At 42.2% G+C, this 14,085-nt stretch overlaps 1 protein-coding gene across 2 annotated transcripts in view; it reads right to left on the bottom strand.

Moving 5' to 3' along the window:
- Positions 1 to 11,720, bottom strand: part of LOC136886934 (1-phosphatidylinositol 4,5-bisphosphate phosphodiesterase gamma-1-like) — a 737,826-nt gene extending 726,106 nt beyond the window's left edge. Inside the window, exons 1-2 of one of the 2 annotated variants that reach the window (XM_068231056.1) lie at positions 11,608 to 11,720; positions 11,240 to 11,488 (exon numbers count right to left, since the gene is read on the bottom strand). In XM_068231056.1, the coding sequence (XP_068087157.1) occupies positions 11,240 to 11,441 (202 nt within the window). In that variant the 5' untranslated portion in view covers positions 11,442 to 11,488; positions 11,608 to 11,720. Of the gene's footprint in view, positions 1 to 11,239 lie in introns of both variants that reach the window. The other variant, XM_068231055.1, reaches the window with a different exon arrangement.
- Positions 11,721 to 14,085: the final 2,365 nt, after the last annotated feature.

Here is a 14,085-nt window from a genome sequence, read left to right as displayed (position 1 = left end):
TGGCCTTAATTAAAGTACAGACCCAGCATTTGCCTGGTGTGAAAATGGGAAACCATGGAAAACCATCTTTAGGGCTGCCAACAGTGGGATTCGAACCCACTATCTCCCGGATGTAAGCTCACAGCCGCGCGCCCCTAACCGCATGGCCAACTCACCCGATGGAAAACATTTGTAGCCAACCGAGTCTCTTCAATTTAAGAATACTCTCACAATGCACAATGGAGACATGTTCCTACCAGTTGCAATCCAAAAGATTTAATATCCAGAGGTGTTGCTCCAGGACAACTACGAGGTATGAACCTGTGGTGGCATGGACCATCTTGGTTAACTAAGCCCACTGAATCATGGCCAGACACAATCTCGTCCAATGCAGAAGAGGAACTACCTGAGTCACAAAGCACACTTCCTGTAGTCATGTTGATAGGTACCAATTGGAATGAATTTATGCTGAAGTACTCATCACTGTCCCGACTGACTCGAGTTACTGCATATTGTTGGCGATTCATTCACAACAGTGCCAATCCTCAAGATAAGAGGTTAGGGATATTAAGTGCACAAGAGCTGCAGATGGCCTTGCACTCCTGTATCAAAATTGCACAAGTGTGTTATGCTCAAGAGAATGACAGCCAATCTCAACTCCAAATGCTGCATCTCAAGGAAGAGTAAAATTACAGATTTACATCCTTTCTTAGATGATAAGGGAATGCTAATGGTAAGAGGAAAACTTGTAAATTCAAATCTATCTTATGAAACTAAGCACCAGCTTATCCTTCCTCCCCAGCATGCTCTCATAAACCTTGTTGTGATGGCAGAACACATTAGGCTTTTGCATGCAGATGCTCAATTAGTAATTGCATCATTAAGAGAAAGATTCTGGATTTCCACGGCCAGGTCAGTTGTTCGAAGAGTCATCCAGAGTGCCTGACCTGTTTTAGATTCAAGGCGTCAACAGCTGAACAGCTGATGGGACAGCTCCCTGTGACCAGAGTGCAAGCGAATTGCCCATTTCTTAATGTAGGAACTGAATATGCTGGACCTTTCTTCGTCAAGAGGGAAAATGTAAGAAGCAAACAGACTACGAAGAGCTACAATGCATTGTTCATCTGTCTAGCTACCAAGGCTCTTCGCGTGGAGGTGGTGAGTGACCTCTCTCCTGATGCCTTTATAGCAGCCCTGAGGAGATTCATAGCTCGACGTGGGAAATGCTCTATCATCGGTACCAACCGAAGGATGCAGGATCTCCGAAAACTATTCCTTTCAACCAGCTTTTCTGAAGAGATAAGGAATTCATTAGAGATGGAAGGCATCATGTGGCACTTTATGCCTCCCAGCTCTCCACACTTTGGCAAACTTTGGGAAGCAGCTGATGTCCATGAAATGCCATTTGAGAAGAGTTGCAGGTAATGCGCTACTGACATTTGAGGAGCTATGTACCCTTACTGCGCAGATAGAAGCATTTCTTAATTCTCGCCCCTTATTTGCCTTATCCAATGACCCCAATGACCTTAATTATTTATCACCTGCTCACTTCCTAATTGGTGCCCGCATTACAACCAATCCTGAGCCTGACATGCCCATCAACAGAATGTCTCGATGGCAGCATATCCAGGCAATGCAGCAGCAATTGTGGAAGAGGTGGTCTACCAATTACCTGAATTCATTGCAGCAGAGGAAGAAATGGACCTGTCCCAAGGAGAACCTAGCTACTGGAACAGTTGTTCTTCCAAAGGAGGACAACCTTCCTCCTCTCTGTTGGAAGTTGGCTGTGGTGGAGACTGTTCACCCTGGGAAGGATGGACTTGCACGAGTGGCTACCATCAGAACAAACAGTGGTCTTTTTAAACGACCTGTTAATTCCATTACTTATGGAACACTAAACAGGATCATCGTGGCTAACACTTAATGGGTTTCACGTGAATATTTGTTTCTTTCGTTCATTTCAGAGTGTATAATTATGGTGTTGTGTTTGTGATTTGAAATGAGAACTCTATAGTGTGTGTGAATAGTTCACTCTTCTTAATTTCATACTGCATAATAATGGACGAGGACACAGTCAAACGACTTAGTACCTTCTCTTAACAGTGTTGTAAATATTTTGTTGCTTGCATTACTGTTTTGCTTATGTTTATATGTATATTTTGTCGAATGATCAACTCATTTTGGTTACTGAACAAGAACTCTATATGTAGTGCATGTGTGGTGCTTGAATTGAACTGAAAATTCATGAGGGCATATCAGGCAATTTAATTTGGTTGAATCATGGTGATACAATGGTGGGGAGAATGTTCCAGCCTAGCTATGGCTAGGTCACCTAGTTGAGCGCTACCACTTTAGGACAGATAGCAGCACCCTTCAGTGTGTATTTATTTTGATGGCCCCCAGCCAGAAGTGGTGTGGATGGAAGGGGGATGAGCGACGGTTATGCTTGAGTGCCTTGAGCAAGAGGAGGTAGGAGGATGTGACTGATTGTTATCAAGGGCATCTGCGCACCAATAGCCAGTATTCTGTATTAATAATGTGTTATTTAAGTGTTGTAAGTGTAATAAATGTTATTCAATCAAGTGAGTGATTTACGTTCAAAACAATGTACATTCCACCAAAGCAGGGGAACCTGCACTCGGCTGCATAGACTACGGTCTATGCAAGAGTACGTGCCGTAACCCACGCCGAAATGTGTGGATTTGTCTGTGTTGAAAATACATAAATCTAGCTCTCTTACTAATTGTTCCCTTTTCTTGGGGCAAGTCATTTCAGAACCCTATATAGGGTAAGGGAAGGGTGTATTCTGCCCGCAGGCAGGTCCGAACCTCCACAGAGGTGTGCCTGAGCCGGAGTTTACATATGGTAGTGTGGCCAGTTCCTTTCCGCTCCTCCATTCCCTTACCCTCTACCAACAGCGCGTGGTAACCCATCCAAATCTTGACCACGCCCAATGTTGTTTAACTTTGGAGATCTCACGGGATCCGTTCTTTCAACACGGCTACGGCCGTTGATGGACATTAAAATTGCCCAATAAGAGGAATGAAGGTGGAAGCTGATCTATAAGATCAGTTACATCACTTATATTAAGAGGCTGGCCTGGTGGAAAATCAACATTACACACTATTGCTATGACAGGCAGCGGTACCCATACCGCAACTGCTTCCGGCGAGGTTCTTAGAGGAACCTCTTCACTGTAGGTATCAGAACAAACAAAAATACCAATGCTACCAGAAGCCCGGTTAGCATAATGTCGTCCTGTCAAGTATAATCTAAAATTTCTCAAGACCGTATGACGACCTGGTCTGAGATGAGTTTCCTAATACAGACTACACTCACTGCAAACTCACTAATTAGCTGGCACAGCTCAGCAAGATGTCTGTCATAACCATCACAATTCCACTGTAACAGAGCTATAGCGTGCACTAAAAAAGGGAGAGTGTTAGGTTGTAAGTGACGAGATACTTTTAAGTTTAAACAGTAACATGAACATCAACATTCATAGATGTAGATAAAAGCTCGACATCCATCCTGTCATCAACGGACAATGGAACTGACACCCAGAACTTCGATGTATTTTGGAGGCAGGATTTTTTTCCTGCAGATGGAGGGCATGATATCCCCTTCGCAGGAGAAGTGCAGGAGCACCTGGTAAGGGCACAGACTTCTTAGTGTTCGAAGGTTGGGTGTTGCCCCACTTCAAGCTTTTACTCTTTGCGACTTTGCTCTCAGGAGCAACCACCACCTTGGGCGTAGTGATCTTCACTGGTATAGCTGATATGAAGGACGAACCTGGTAGACTCTAAGCTATCATGCTATAGTCTAGTGTATTTGCAAATATATTCGTGGAATTAAACTTATGATGCACTTCCTGGTAGGAAAGACCATCCAGAGTTGTGGATCTTCTTTTCACTCAGATATATTGGACAGTCCCTATCTCGAGAAGAATGAAGATCAGAGCAGTTAGCGCACCTGTACGGGGTTGTGCACTCTTCTGCGCCTTGAACTCCTCTTCCACATGTACCACATACGGACCGATTCGAACAACGAGACAGTGTCCAAATCTCTGGCATTCATAGCACCGCATAGGAGGCAGAATGTACGGCCTCACATCGCAACGATAGGTTGTTACCTTGATTTTTTCTGGTAACACTGACAACTTGAAAGAGACAATGAAGGCACCCGTGGCAACGTCTTCACTGTTGACTTTGTGCATAACGCATCGGACATGTGTCACGCCATGGTTCTTCATGTCTTCCATCAACTCATCGTCAGTGTTCAAAATCAGGTCACAGTGGAAGATGACTCTGCGAACCAGATTCAAGGCCACTTTGGCGGGGATTTCGCCAAAGTGGTCGCGCTTAAGCAACTGACTGGCATGAACTGCTGTGCGAGTGTTTAAAAGCAAACTACCGTTGCGCATTTTCTTGAAATCCTCAAGCTCGCCATAGACACCTTCAATGTATGAACTAAAAAGAATCAATTTACTCTGCTTAAAATCATGCCCATCGGTTCTGGTAGCAACCAGGAACTTAGGGAAGCTGGATCCCATACTAACACACTGCGCCTGTTCCCACGGGATTGCCCCCCCCCCGACGTAATAGAAAGTTAAGGACTATTGGTGAAAAATATCTAATACCCTCCATGGGAATTTAGAATTTTCCAGGTCAAAGACATTTTGAAGCCATGCCCAAAATCATCCTTCCCGAATGCCACCCACTCAGATAGGAGCTTCTGTCGCCGATCCAAGCAGCAAGGTAATACCCACCTGGTTGTAGCAGGTATTGCCCAGGATCCGATGTTAGATGATGCCTAACATGGGAGGACTGAGGCAATAAGCATTATGACTCCCTTCCTCCAATCACCCACAATAGCATGTACAGAGTCTTAAGTATAGATATTTTTTTTTAAATTAATAATAATATGTTCTTCTGGCATTTGGCTGTGCGGGGATCTGTGTTGTCAGGCGAATATTACTGCGGGGGTACATGGCGCTCTCACGCGACGTGATTTTTGGGAATACCGTCGAACTTTCGAGCTTAATCACACCTGTAAGAGGCCTATCTCCGAGCAGCACGCACATCAAGAATTTTGAATCGGTCTACAACTAACCCTCAAAAAAAAAAATTAAATAAAACAATAAGAGGGGACCGATGGCCACATGACCCTTTCAGTCACCTTTTACGACAGGCAGGGATTAACTGGGGATGTATTCAGCCCTAACATTCACAGAGGGTCCGCCACATGGTACCAAACCGCAATCTATGTCCGTGCCTAGGTCACCCCTTTTAGTCGCCTCTTACAACAGGCAGGGGACACTCACATTGTATTCTTCATCTACATCCCCCAGCCACAGGAAGAATTTAATGCTTAATGTAGTTACAAGGGTCAGACAATGCTATATACTAATATTTCACCTGCATTGTTCCTAGTTTACATCAATAAACATGAGGTTGCAGGGAGAGAAAGGTATTTCAATTGGGCAAAAATCTACACAGTATACGAGTTAAGCAGGGTATCATATCTTGTGCATAAATCTTCATCTCAAGTTTGAACATCCTCTGGCCATTGTTCTTATGCTCTCTTACTACCATGATATGAGATTCCAATGATGAACTCGCTCTGAGGAAACGGATACCAGTTTCCATCAGACTTGCTTTACGAGAACTATGCACACTGCGTAAGATAAGATATAAGCAGTTTACCACAAGAAAAATCTGAACTGAAACCCTTCAGAAGAATTTTTTTTTTTTTTTTTTTTTTTTTTTTTTTTTTTTTTTTTTTTTTTTTTTGCTAGAGGCTTTACGTCGCACCGACACAGATAGGTCTTATGGCAACGATGGGACAGGAATGGCCTAGGAGTTGGAAGGAAGTGGCCGTGGCCTTAATTAAGGTACAGCCCCAGCATTTACCTGGTGTGAAAATGGGAAACCACGGAAATCAGGGCTGCCGACTTCAGAAGAAAAAGAAAGGTCTGGAAATAATACTGCTGATGACTGAGGGGGGGCCTACTGGATCCATCAGTAGATACAGCATTGAACTTCATGAAGGAAGCACAAATTCAGAATCACCTAAAACCACTAAGGTATGGTTTCATAACAAGCTTTGACAAGCAACCCTGGACCTCCTGCACAAAATGCGACAAGCAAATGGCAAATGTACCATCACAGATTATGCAATGAAGAGGAAAGTATACATGACGCTGCTCGAACTAAAGAAAGCAGAGTACCTCGAAGACCAGGCTAAGAGCAAGCTCAAGATGCGCTGAAAGACCTATTCATTGCATTTAAGAAATGAAAGATCTGCTCTACTCCAGAATTTTCTAAAATTTCGTAGGAGAAACACTTCTTGGAGATTCTAAACTAGCAAAACGTCATAAAGGCTCCTCCACTTCGATAAAATGGAGAAAATTTATAGAACAGGGTGAAATCAAAGCTGCCGTTCTGGCTACAAAGGACAAAAAAAGCACCAGGCCCAGATGTAGTTTTCAATGGAAATCTTAAAGATACCTGAGATTCACTGGTGAATATATGAACCTTCCTTCCACCGGGCGGGTTGGCCATGCGGTTAGGGGCACGCAGCTGTGAGCTTGCATCCAAGAGATAGTGGGTTCGAGACCCACTGTCAGCAGCCCTGAAGATGGTTTTCAGTGGTTTCCCATTTTCACACCAGGCAAATGCTGGGGCTGTACCTTAATTAAGGCCATGGCCGCTTCCTATCCCTTCGTCGCCATAAGACCTATCTGTGTTGGTGCGACGTTAAGCCAATTGTAACAAAAAAAAAAAAAAAAAAGGACCCGCTCCACAACAGGAAAAATTCTGGAAAGATGGATACGGGAGACAGAAGTGACCCTGATTCATACAGAGGCAGTGCTCTAGAAAACACCATCCATAAGATTTATATGAAGATCCTCGAGAACAGACTTACTGCAGAACAGCAGTTTCATTTTGTGAAAGGAAGAGAAACCCTACACACATTCAAGAACCTCCTCGACAATATACAGGAAACATAAGACAATCAAAAGGGAAATTAATATATATGCAGACTTTTTCAATTTTTAGAAGGGGTTTGATCTCCTGAACAGAGACATGCTCCTTACTAAATTGACGGATATGACTGGACAAGACAACATGCAGGTTGTACGAAGGACGACCTAAAACGAACGGGACATACTTCGCTGCACCCGTCGTTCTTGTAGTTCAGACTTCTCCCTCAAGGGGAGTGTTAAGTAACCCCTCCTGAGCCAGTATGCTAAGCGGCATGGCTTGAGATGGTTGTAGCAAGCCCCCATAACAGTTTTAGTGCAACATATTGACATATATACAAGGATTGGGACAACAGTCATTGCAACCATTTTCTTTCTTGCGGTTACCAGCCCGGTTGGAAAATGCGAGATATACAGAAGAAAGGACGAGGTGGGAATTACACGTGTAGACATTGAAAAACACGCAAACATAGTGCGTCTCATATTTATTATGGTAGTGTACAGGACAGTACCGTAGTGCTTTCATGGTGCAAAATAATTACAACCAAGTGCTCTTACATTACAGCACACCACAGCACACATATTACAGTTGATATGACAAAACTGGGTCTAAAGGTCCTCAAAGTAGTCACCTGCAATGTTCACCACACACTGCCAACCATGTAGGAGGAACTGAATAGGCCTACCATCTGCATCACCATCTGCCACACCATGTGTGAATCGGGTCATCTACAGTCGCACAGCATTGGCAATATTCTCTAGTTTTGCAAACCACCAACCACACAGTGGTTCCTTTACCTTACTTATGATATGAAAATCACAGGACGAAAGGTCAGGAAAGTACGGCAGGTGTTAAAATTCTTCCCATCACCAGCATCGCAGTTGCCGCCATATACACTCCGCTTTATGTGGTTTTGCATTGTCATGCAGTATGATTGCACTGACCACAAGATCCGGACGTTTCTCCCGAACACCACGTTGTATCTGTCACACCAGGAAGTCCCTGTAGTACCTACTCTGCGCTCATTGTTTTGCCAAGTGGAACGAAGTGGCACACAATGACCCCTGACGTCATAATCACCATCTACTTCACGGGGGAAGGATTCTGACAGAACTTCTGCTGCCTTGGTGATCTGACATGTCGCCACTCCGTAGACTGATTTTTGAGTTCCAGTTCATATGCCCTGGCCCAAAATTCATCTATGGGGATTATTCGTGACAGGAAGTGGTCGCCATCCTGTTGCCAGAGTGCTAGATTGTCAGAGTGTGTTACATATCGCATCCACCATTGAACTTTTGTCAGTGCAGGTGGTAACAACTGCAATGTGATTTTGCACAGTTGCAGCTCTGTTTGCAATATCATGTGGATGGTGCATTTCTCAATGCCACTTGCCCTCTTTAACTCCAGTAGCGGCAAGTGCCAAGTCAGTCCCCACACTGACAGGTCGTCCCGAGCGTTGATGATCACCAGTTACCACACGTCCTTGCTAAAACTTTACTACCCACCATGCTATTGTATGGTTTGGGAGGGCATTATTCCCAAGAGCTTCCACCAATTTACAGTGACATTCTCTCACAATTCTCCCCCAGAGTACAGCTATTCTGAGACACGCACGTTGCTCAACACGGGTTACTTCCATTTCACATGACACTCGCCACACAACTGATTTCACAGCAATCTCTGTGCTACTACCAGCAATCACAGAGTCATCTGTTGTTGTGAATACACACTTTACCTGTGTAACTTCCACGCAACAAATAGCAGTTTGTGATCTGCTCACATATTTGCAAGAAAAAAAAAAATAGTTTCAATGACTTTTGCCCCAACCCTCGTATGTCTCATGGTTGGGGGTCATCTGAAAATGTTTGTAATGTGACACGACAAAATGTGCGACGAAAGTGTAAACATAGCAACTGTATAGACAGTGATGTAAGATATGGATGGATAATCAATGTTAGCTAGCAACTATGCAGGCTATGTCTTATGGCCAGTTGCCACCTAAAATTAGCAGCTGTTGATGGATGGCCATAACCAGGAGACACATTTATAAACATTTGATTTTCCCAAAGGGAAAAATGGTTTCTTTTCTTTTTTCGACCTCTTCTTGTAATTTCGAGAAATGGCTGATATTTGAGAACAGGGTGTGGTGTTGAAATTTTGTTTCCTGCTCATTAAAAGCGTATCGGTTGCAGTAGATATGTTGTCTACAACCTATAAAGAACACGCCTTGAAAGGAATCCATGTGTTTGAGTGGTATTCACATTTCAAACTCAGAGACACGTCAATCTTTTTTGCTAGTTGCTTTACGTCGCACCGACACAGACAGGTCTTATGGCGACGATGGGACAGGAAAGGCCTAGGAGTTGGAAGGAAGCAGCCGTGGCCTTAATTAAGGTGCAGCCTCAGCATTTGCCTGGTGTGAAAATGGGAAACCACGGAAAACCATCTTCAGGGCTGCCGACAGTGGGGCTCGAACCCACAATCTCCCGGATGCAAGCTCACAGCCACGCGCCTCTACGTGCACGACCAACTCGCCCGGTGACATGTCAATCGAAAACACTCAACGCCCGGGCCGGCCTTCCATATCCAGAACAAATGACAACATGGGAAAAATTTGTGCACTTGTGTACGAGGATAAAAGGCATACTATTGATGATCTTGCTAAACTATCTTGGCTTTTGTGGAGCTCCGTACAAAGCATTGTAGCCGAAAATTTGCAAATGAGATGAATCGTGGTAAAATTCATCCATAGCTTGTTGACTCCTCATGAAAAGGTGGCTTGTTTTGCTGCTTGCCATGACTTGTTGGAGTAGTTGCAAGTGGATGAGAACTTTTTTGACAAAATTACCGGGATGAATCGTGGTGTCAGGGGTACCAGCCCGAGACAAAGCAACAGTCGTTGTAGTGGACGGCACCCAACTATCCTCGGCGGAAAATGACCCAGCAAGTCAAATCAGCCATGAAGAAATGTTGATCTGCTTTTTTCGACGTCCGTGGCATTGTTCACTCAGAGTACGTATATGAGCATCAAATGGAGAACCAAGTCTTCTACTTGAGAGTTTGAAGGCAGTTGCCTTGATATTTCCTAACTGTAATTCAATCTTTCAATTTTTCCTTCATAACTACATCACTGTAAAGAATCAAATCCATTCTTTTTTTAATATACTTCCACATTTTAATCTGTGGTGATGAAAATAGAAATACCGGTACTAAACTTCAGAGAACACACAGCCTATTGTCCATATTTAACAGAAATGTATTAAATACACAGACCAATGTGATAGGTTTTTCTTTCCTTTCTAAATACTATGTATATCTGATTCATGGGAAACTCACTGATTAACATCCCAAGTAGTAAACAAACCTTTCATGCTAAAGATGAATGTGGTCGAACTCTAGGAGGTATGTGCCAATGAGGTGTAATGTAGCGTTTGAATGTCACTAACTAGAAGCTTCAATTTTCTTGCGACTTACTTTACGTCACACCGATACAGTTGAGTCTTATTATGACAATGGGATAGGAAAGGGATAGAAACGCGAAAGAAACAACAATGGCCTTAATTAAGCAACAGCCTCAGTGTCTGGAGTGAAAATGGGAAAACAAAGAAAACGATCTTCATGACTGCTGACAGTGAGGTTCAAACCCACTAAATTATCTCCGAATGAAATCTCACACTTACATGAACCAAACCACACAGTCAATCTGCTCAGTAGCTAGAAGTTACATGTCTCAACTAATGGGGAAATAATTTTAAAATGATACACCTGAACAAAGTCTAACCCCTTCCATCTCATTTCACTCAGCATTACTGTAAGCAGACCATTAATATGTTATTCATGAGAATGTAACGATAACAGGTCAAGGTGATAAATTAATACCCACACCTAAATATGGTAAAACCCCTTCCTCCAATATTTACATAAGACTCCATTAACTGTAAAAATTTAACACATTCACAAACCCAACCTCGTTGCCCCTCCTAAGAAGCACTTTTAACTGACAAGCAACGTCAAAGAATTTTACTGCCCTCTCTCAAGTCTGAGTGATCTATTACCACTCACCTCTCAAGTTAAGAAAAAAAAGAAAAAAGAGCAAAACTGGAGTTTAACCTAACAACCATAAGTAATACAAACAGTTTCATGAGGAATTTGACTTCCCATTTCAAAAATCTTATACATTACCTAGGGTTCAAACCACAGTAGCCTTCATGAGAAACTTACAACCTACAAACTTAACTAAATGTACCTGAAGGCTGAAGCACATAGACACTTACCGGCACCTTCGAAATTTCGTCCGGTACTTGACCTGGACCACATGATCTGTCTAGTCTCTCTTCCAATCATCAACGTCTTCCTTTCAGGACGTTTACGAGGGTAAAACTTAGTAACAACTGTCCCTCGCTCTAGTTGACTTATAATTTGTTCCATTTCAGGAATGAAACTTCCAACCCCATTAGGCAATCCGATTAATGCCATTGCAGTCCTGTATTTTTCACTTTGTCTCTTAGATTGTCAATTCAAAACTAAAATTAAATACAAGCACATAGTTTGAACAGTTTTAGGTTAAAGCTACAAATCCAGGTACACGATTTAACTTTTCACATTTGTTCTCCATTTTCTTTGGGCAATCATATTAGCTTACCCGTTACTTAAATCAAGATTATGGGAGGAAATTATATTTAGCGTTAGTTAATACTCAGTCTTTCATTATTTCAGCAAATCTACAAATAAACCAAATATTTTGACAAGGTTGACAGCTGAACTACATGGTCAAGGAAAATAATTTTAAAGAAGTAAGGCCTCCACAGATAACTTTGAGATAAATTAAAACTTACTGTCGCTATAAAGCAAAAAAGAGTCAGAATCCCGACTGAAGCGCTCCTATTTTTGCGAAGGAAGAAACTGCTAGCATTTAACTAAATAATAATAATAACAATAAGGCAAGCACGTCAACTGATCTATTTAACTATTAAAAATACTTCTGCAGATAAACTCGGTTTGAAAACCAAAGGTGATGGCCACTAAATAGTTATATTTTTATTAAGCCACAATAATAAATGTATCCAAACAAGCCAATCCGAGATAAATGAGACTAAAAAAGGGCCTTATAACAGTGAAGAAAGAAATCTACAAGAATCAGTTCTACAACCGCGGATAGTAAGTACGAAGATCAACAACAATAACTCAGATCAAAACACCAGTAGCGGTGATTAGGGGGAGGAGCCAGGGAGGGTGGTTGCTTATCCCCACGACCCTTTACGGAGAAAACATTAAATTTTTATTCCATTTTAACCAACTGAATATAGGAATTATAGGAATTATTTTAAAAAGCCATTTGTACAAGCCCTGTTGTCTTATCAGTTAATTCTTCCCTATATTTTCTTTCATTATTAACAAAATTATTAACGGAAATACGCACAGAATATCGTTCGTTGCGACTAACCGACTTGTACTAGTATAGTGCCACAGTAAATAGTGGTTACTTTGCATATGCTGTGAGGAAGGGTAGAAGGAGTACTTTTTTCAGTTTTCTTGCGATTTGCTTTACATCACACCGATACAGACGAGTCTAATTGTCATGGTCAGTCACCCGCTTGCCGAGTGCATTTGTTCAGTCTGGCAGTCTATTTAGTATCTATTAGTTTCTTAGTGTGTATTCAAACAGTTAAAGTATTTTTACTTGTATATACACGCCGTACTTCTATTTAATAGTAATACATGTGTAATTATTGTGCTTTTAGTGAAAGTTTTAATGTACCGGTATAGTATTTAATCAAAACCCTAAAAAAATATTATTACCGCACTTTTGGTGAACTGTTACCTTTTACCTTTCTGTCTAAATTAGATAAGAAAACTTCAACCCCGCCCCGCGAATGCTGTATCCAACAATCTTGGGTAAATCTGTTCTCTGTACAATATTTCGCCCCTCGCCCCATTTCTAATTCCCAAACACCGCTACTGCTTAACACTGCCATGCATAGCATTACGGAAAACGGAAACATAAAGCATCAGCGCTATAGATATGCAAATTTGGAAAATTCACTTCTCCAAAAACCTTTCAGTATCAGGTAATCAATATGCTTTTGAGACAATACCTAACAAGGAGAATGCCACCGAGTTTCCCAGCGATTACCCCCATGAAAAGGTCAGAAGTACCTTTATCATGAAAATGAAAGAAAAGCGTCGGGATTGACAGGATACTCGATCAAAACATCAAACATTCTTCACAATTACTACTGGATATCAAGGAACCTCGTTCAAAATAGAAGATATTTTGTCGAATTTCAGGGGAAAAGAAATAGGTTGTGATTCCAGAAAAATGGGTGCCCTCAAGGAATTATCCTTGCACCATCCCTACTTAACGTTTACACAAATTACCAGGCTTTACCAGAAGGAACGGAAAGCTTTCTCTATGCAGATGATCGTGCTATTACTGCATAAACTAGCCAGTTTGAGATTGTTAAGCAAAAACTGTTTGACGCTCTGGAAGAACTTACTACCTATTACAGGAAGTGTCACTTGAAATCAAATCCAAACATGACTCAAATCTGCACTTTTCATTTTAAGTACAGAGAGGCTTCTAGACCACTCCATATCTCCTGGGAAGGAGTCAGTCTTCAACACTGTGCAACCCCAAAGTAATTGGGAGTGAGTTTAGATCGTGCTCTCACCTTAAAGAAGCACTGCCTCAATATCAAACAAAAAGTGTCAACTCGGAACAATGTGGTTCGGAAACTGACAAGCGCCTCATGAGGTACACAGCCAAACACACTGTGGTAATCTTCACTAGCGTAGTGTTATTCTGCTGCCGAATATACGTGTCGGATGTGGTAGAGATCCTGTCATACCAAACAGGCAGACATCCCTCTTAACGAGACTTCTATAATCATCACTGGGTTCCCGATGACTACGACATTGGAAATTTGTACGCCTTGCCGGGATTGCACTTCCTGACAGTCGTCAGAAGGTAGCGCCAAAGAGCGAGAAGAAAAAAGTTGTTACAAATGAATCTCATCCCCTCTATGATCACCAGACAGCTTGTCCACGTTTGAATCCAAGGAAAGATTTCCTCAGAACAGCGGAGGCTCTCGTAACGACTGCACACCAAGCCCAAATTTGT

Source organism: Anabrus simplex, chromosome 1 (assembly GCF_040414725.1).
Source record: "Anabrus simplex isolate iqAnaSimp1 chromosome 1, ASM4041472v1, whole genome shotgun sequence".
Lineage (NCBI taxonomy): Eukaryota > Metazoa > Arthropoda > Insecta > Orthoptera > Tettigoniidae > Anabrus > Anabrus simplex.
This window is presented reverse-complemented; position numbering and strand designations above follow the sequence as displayed.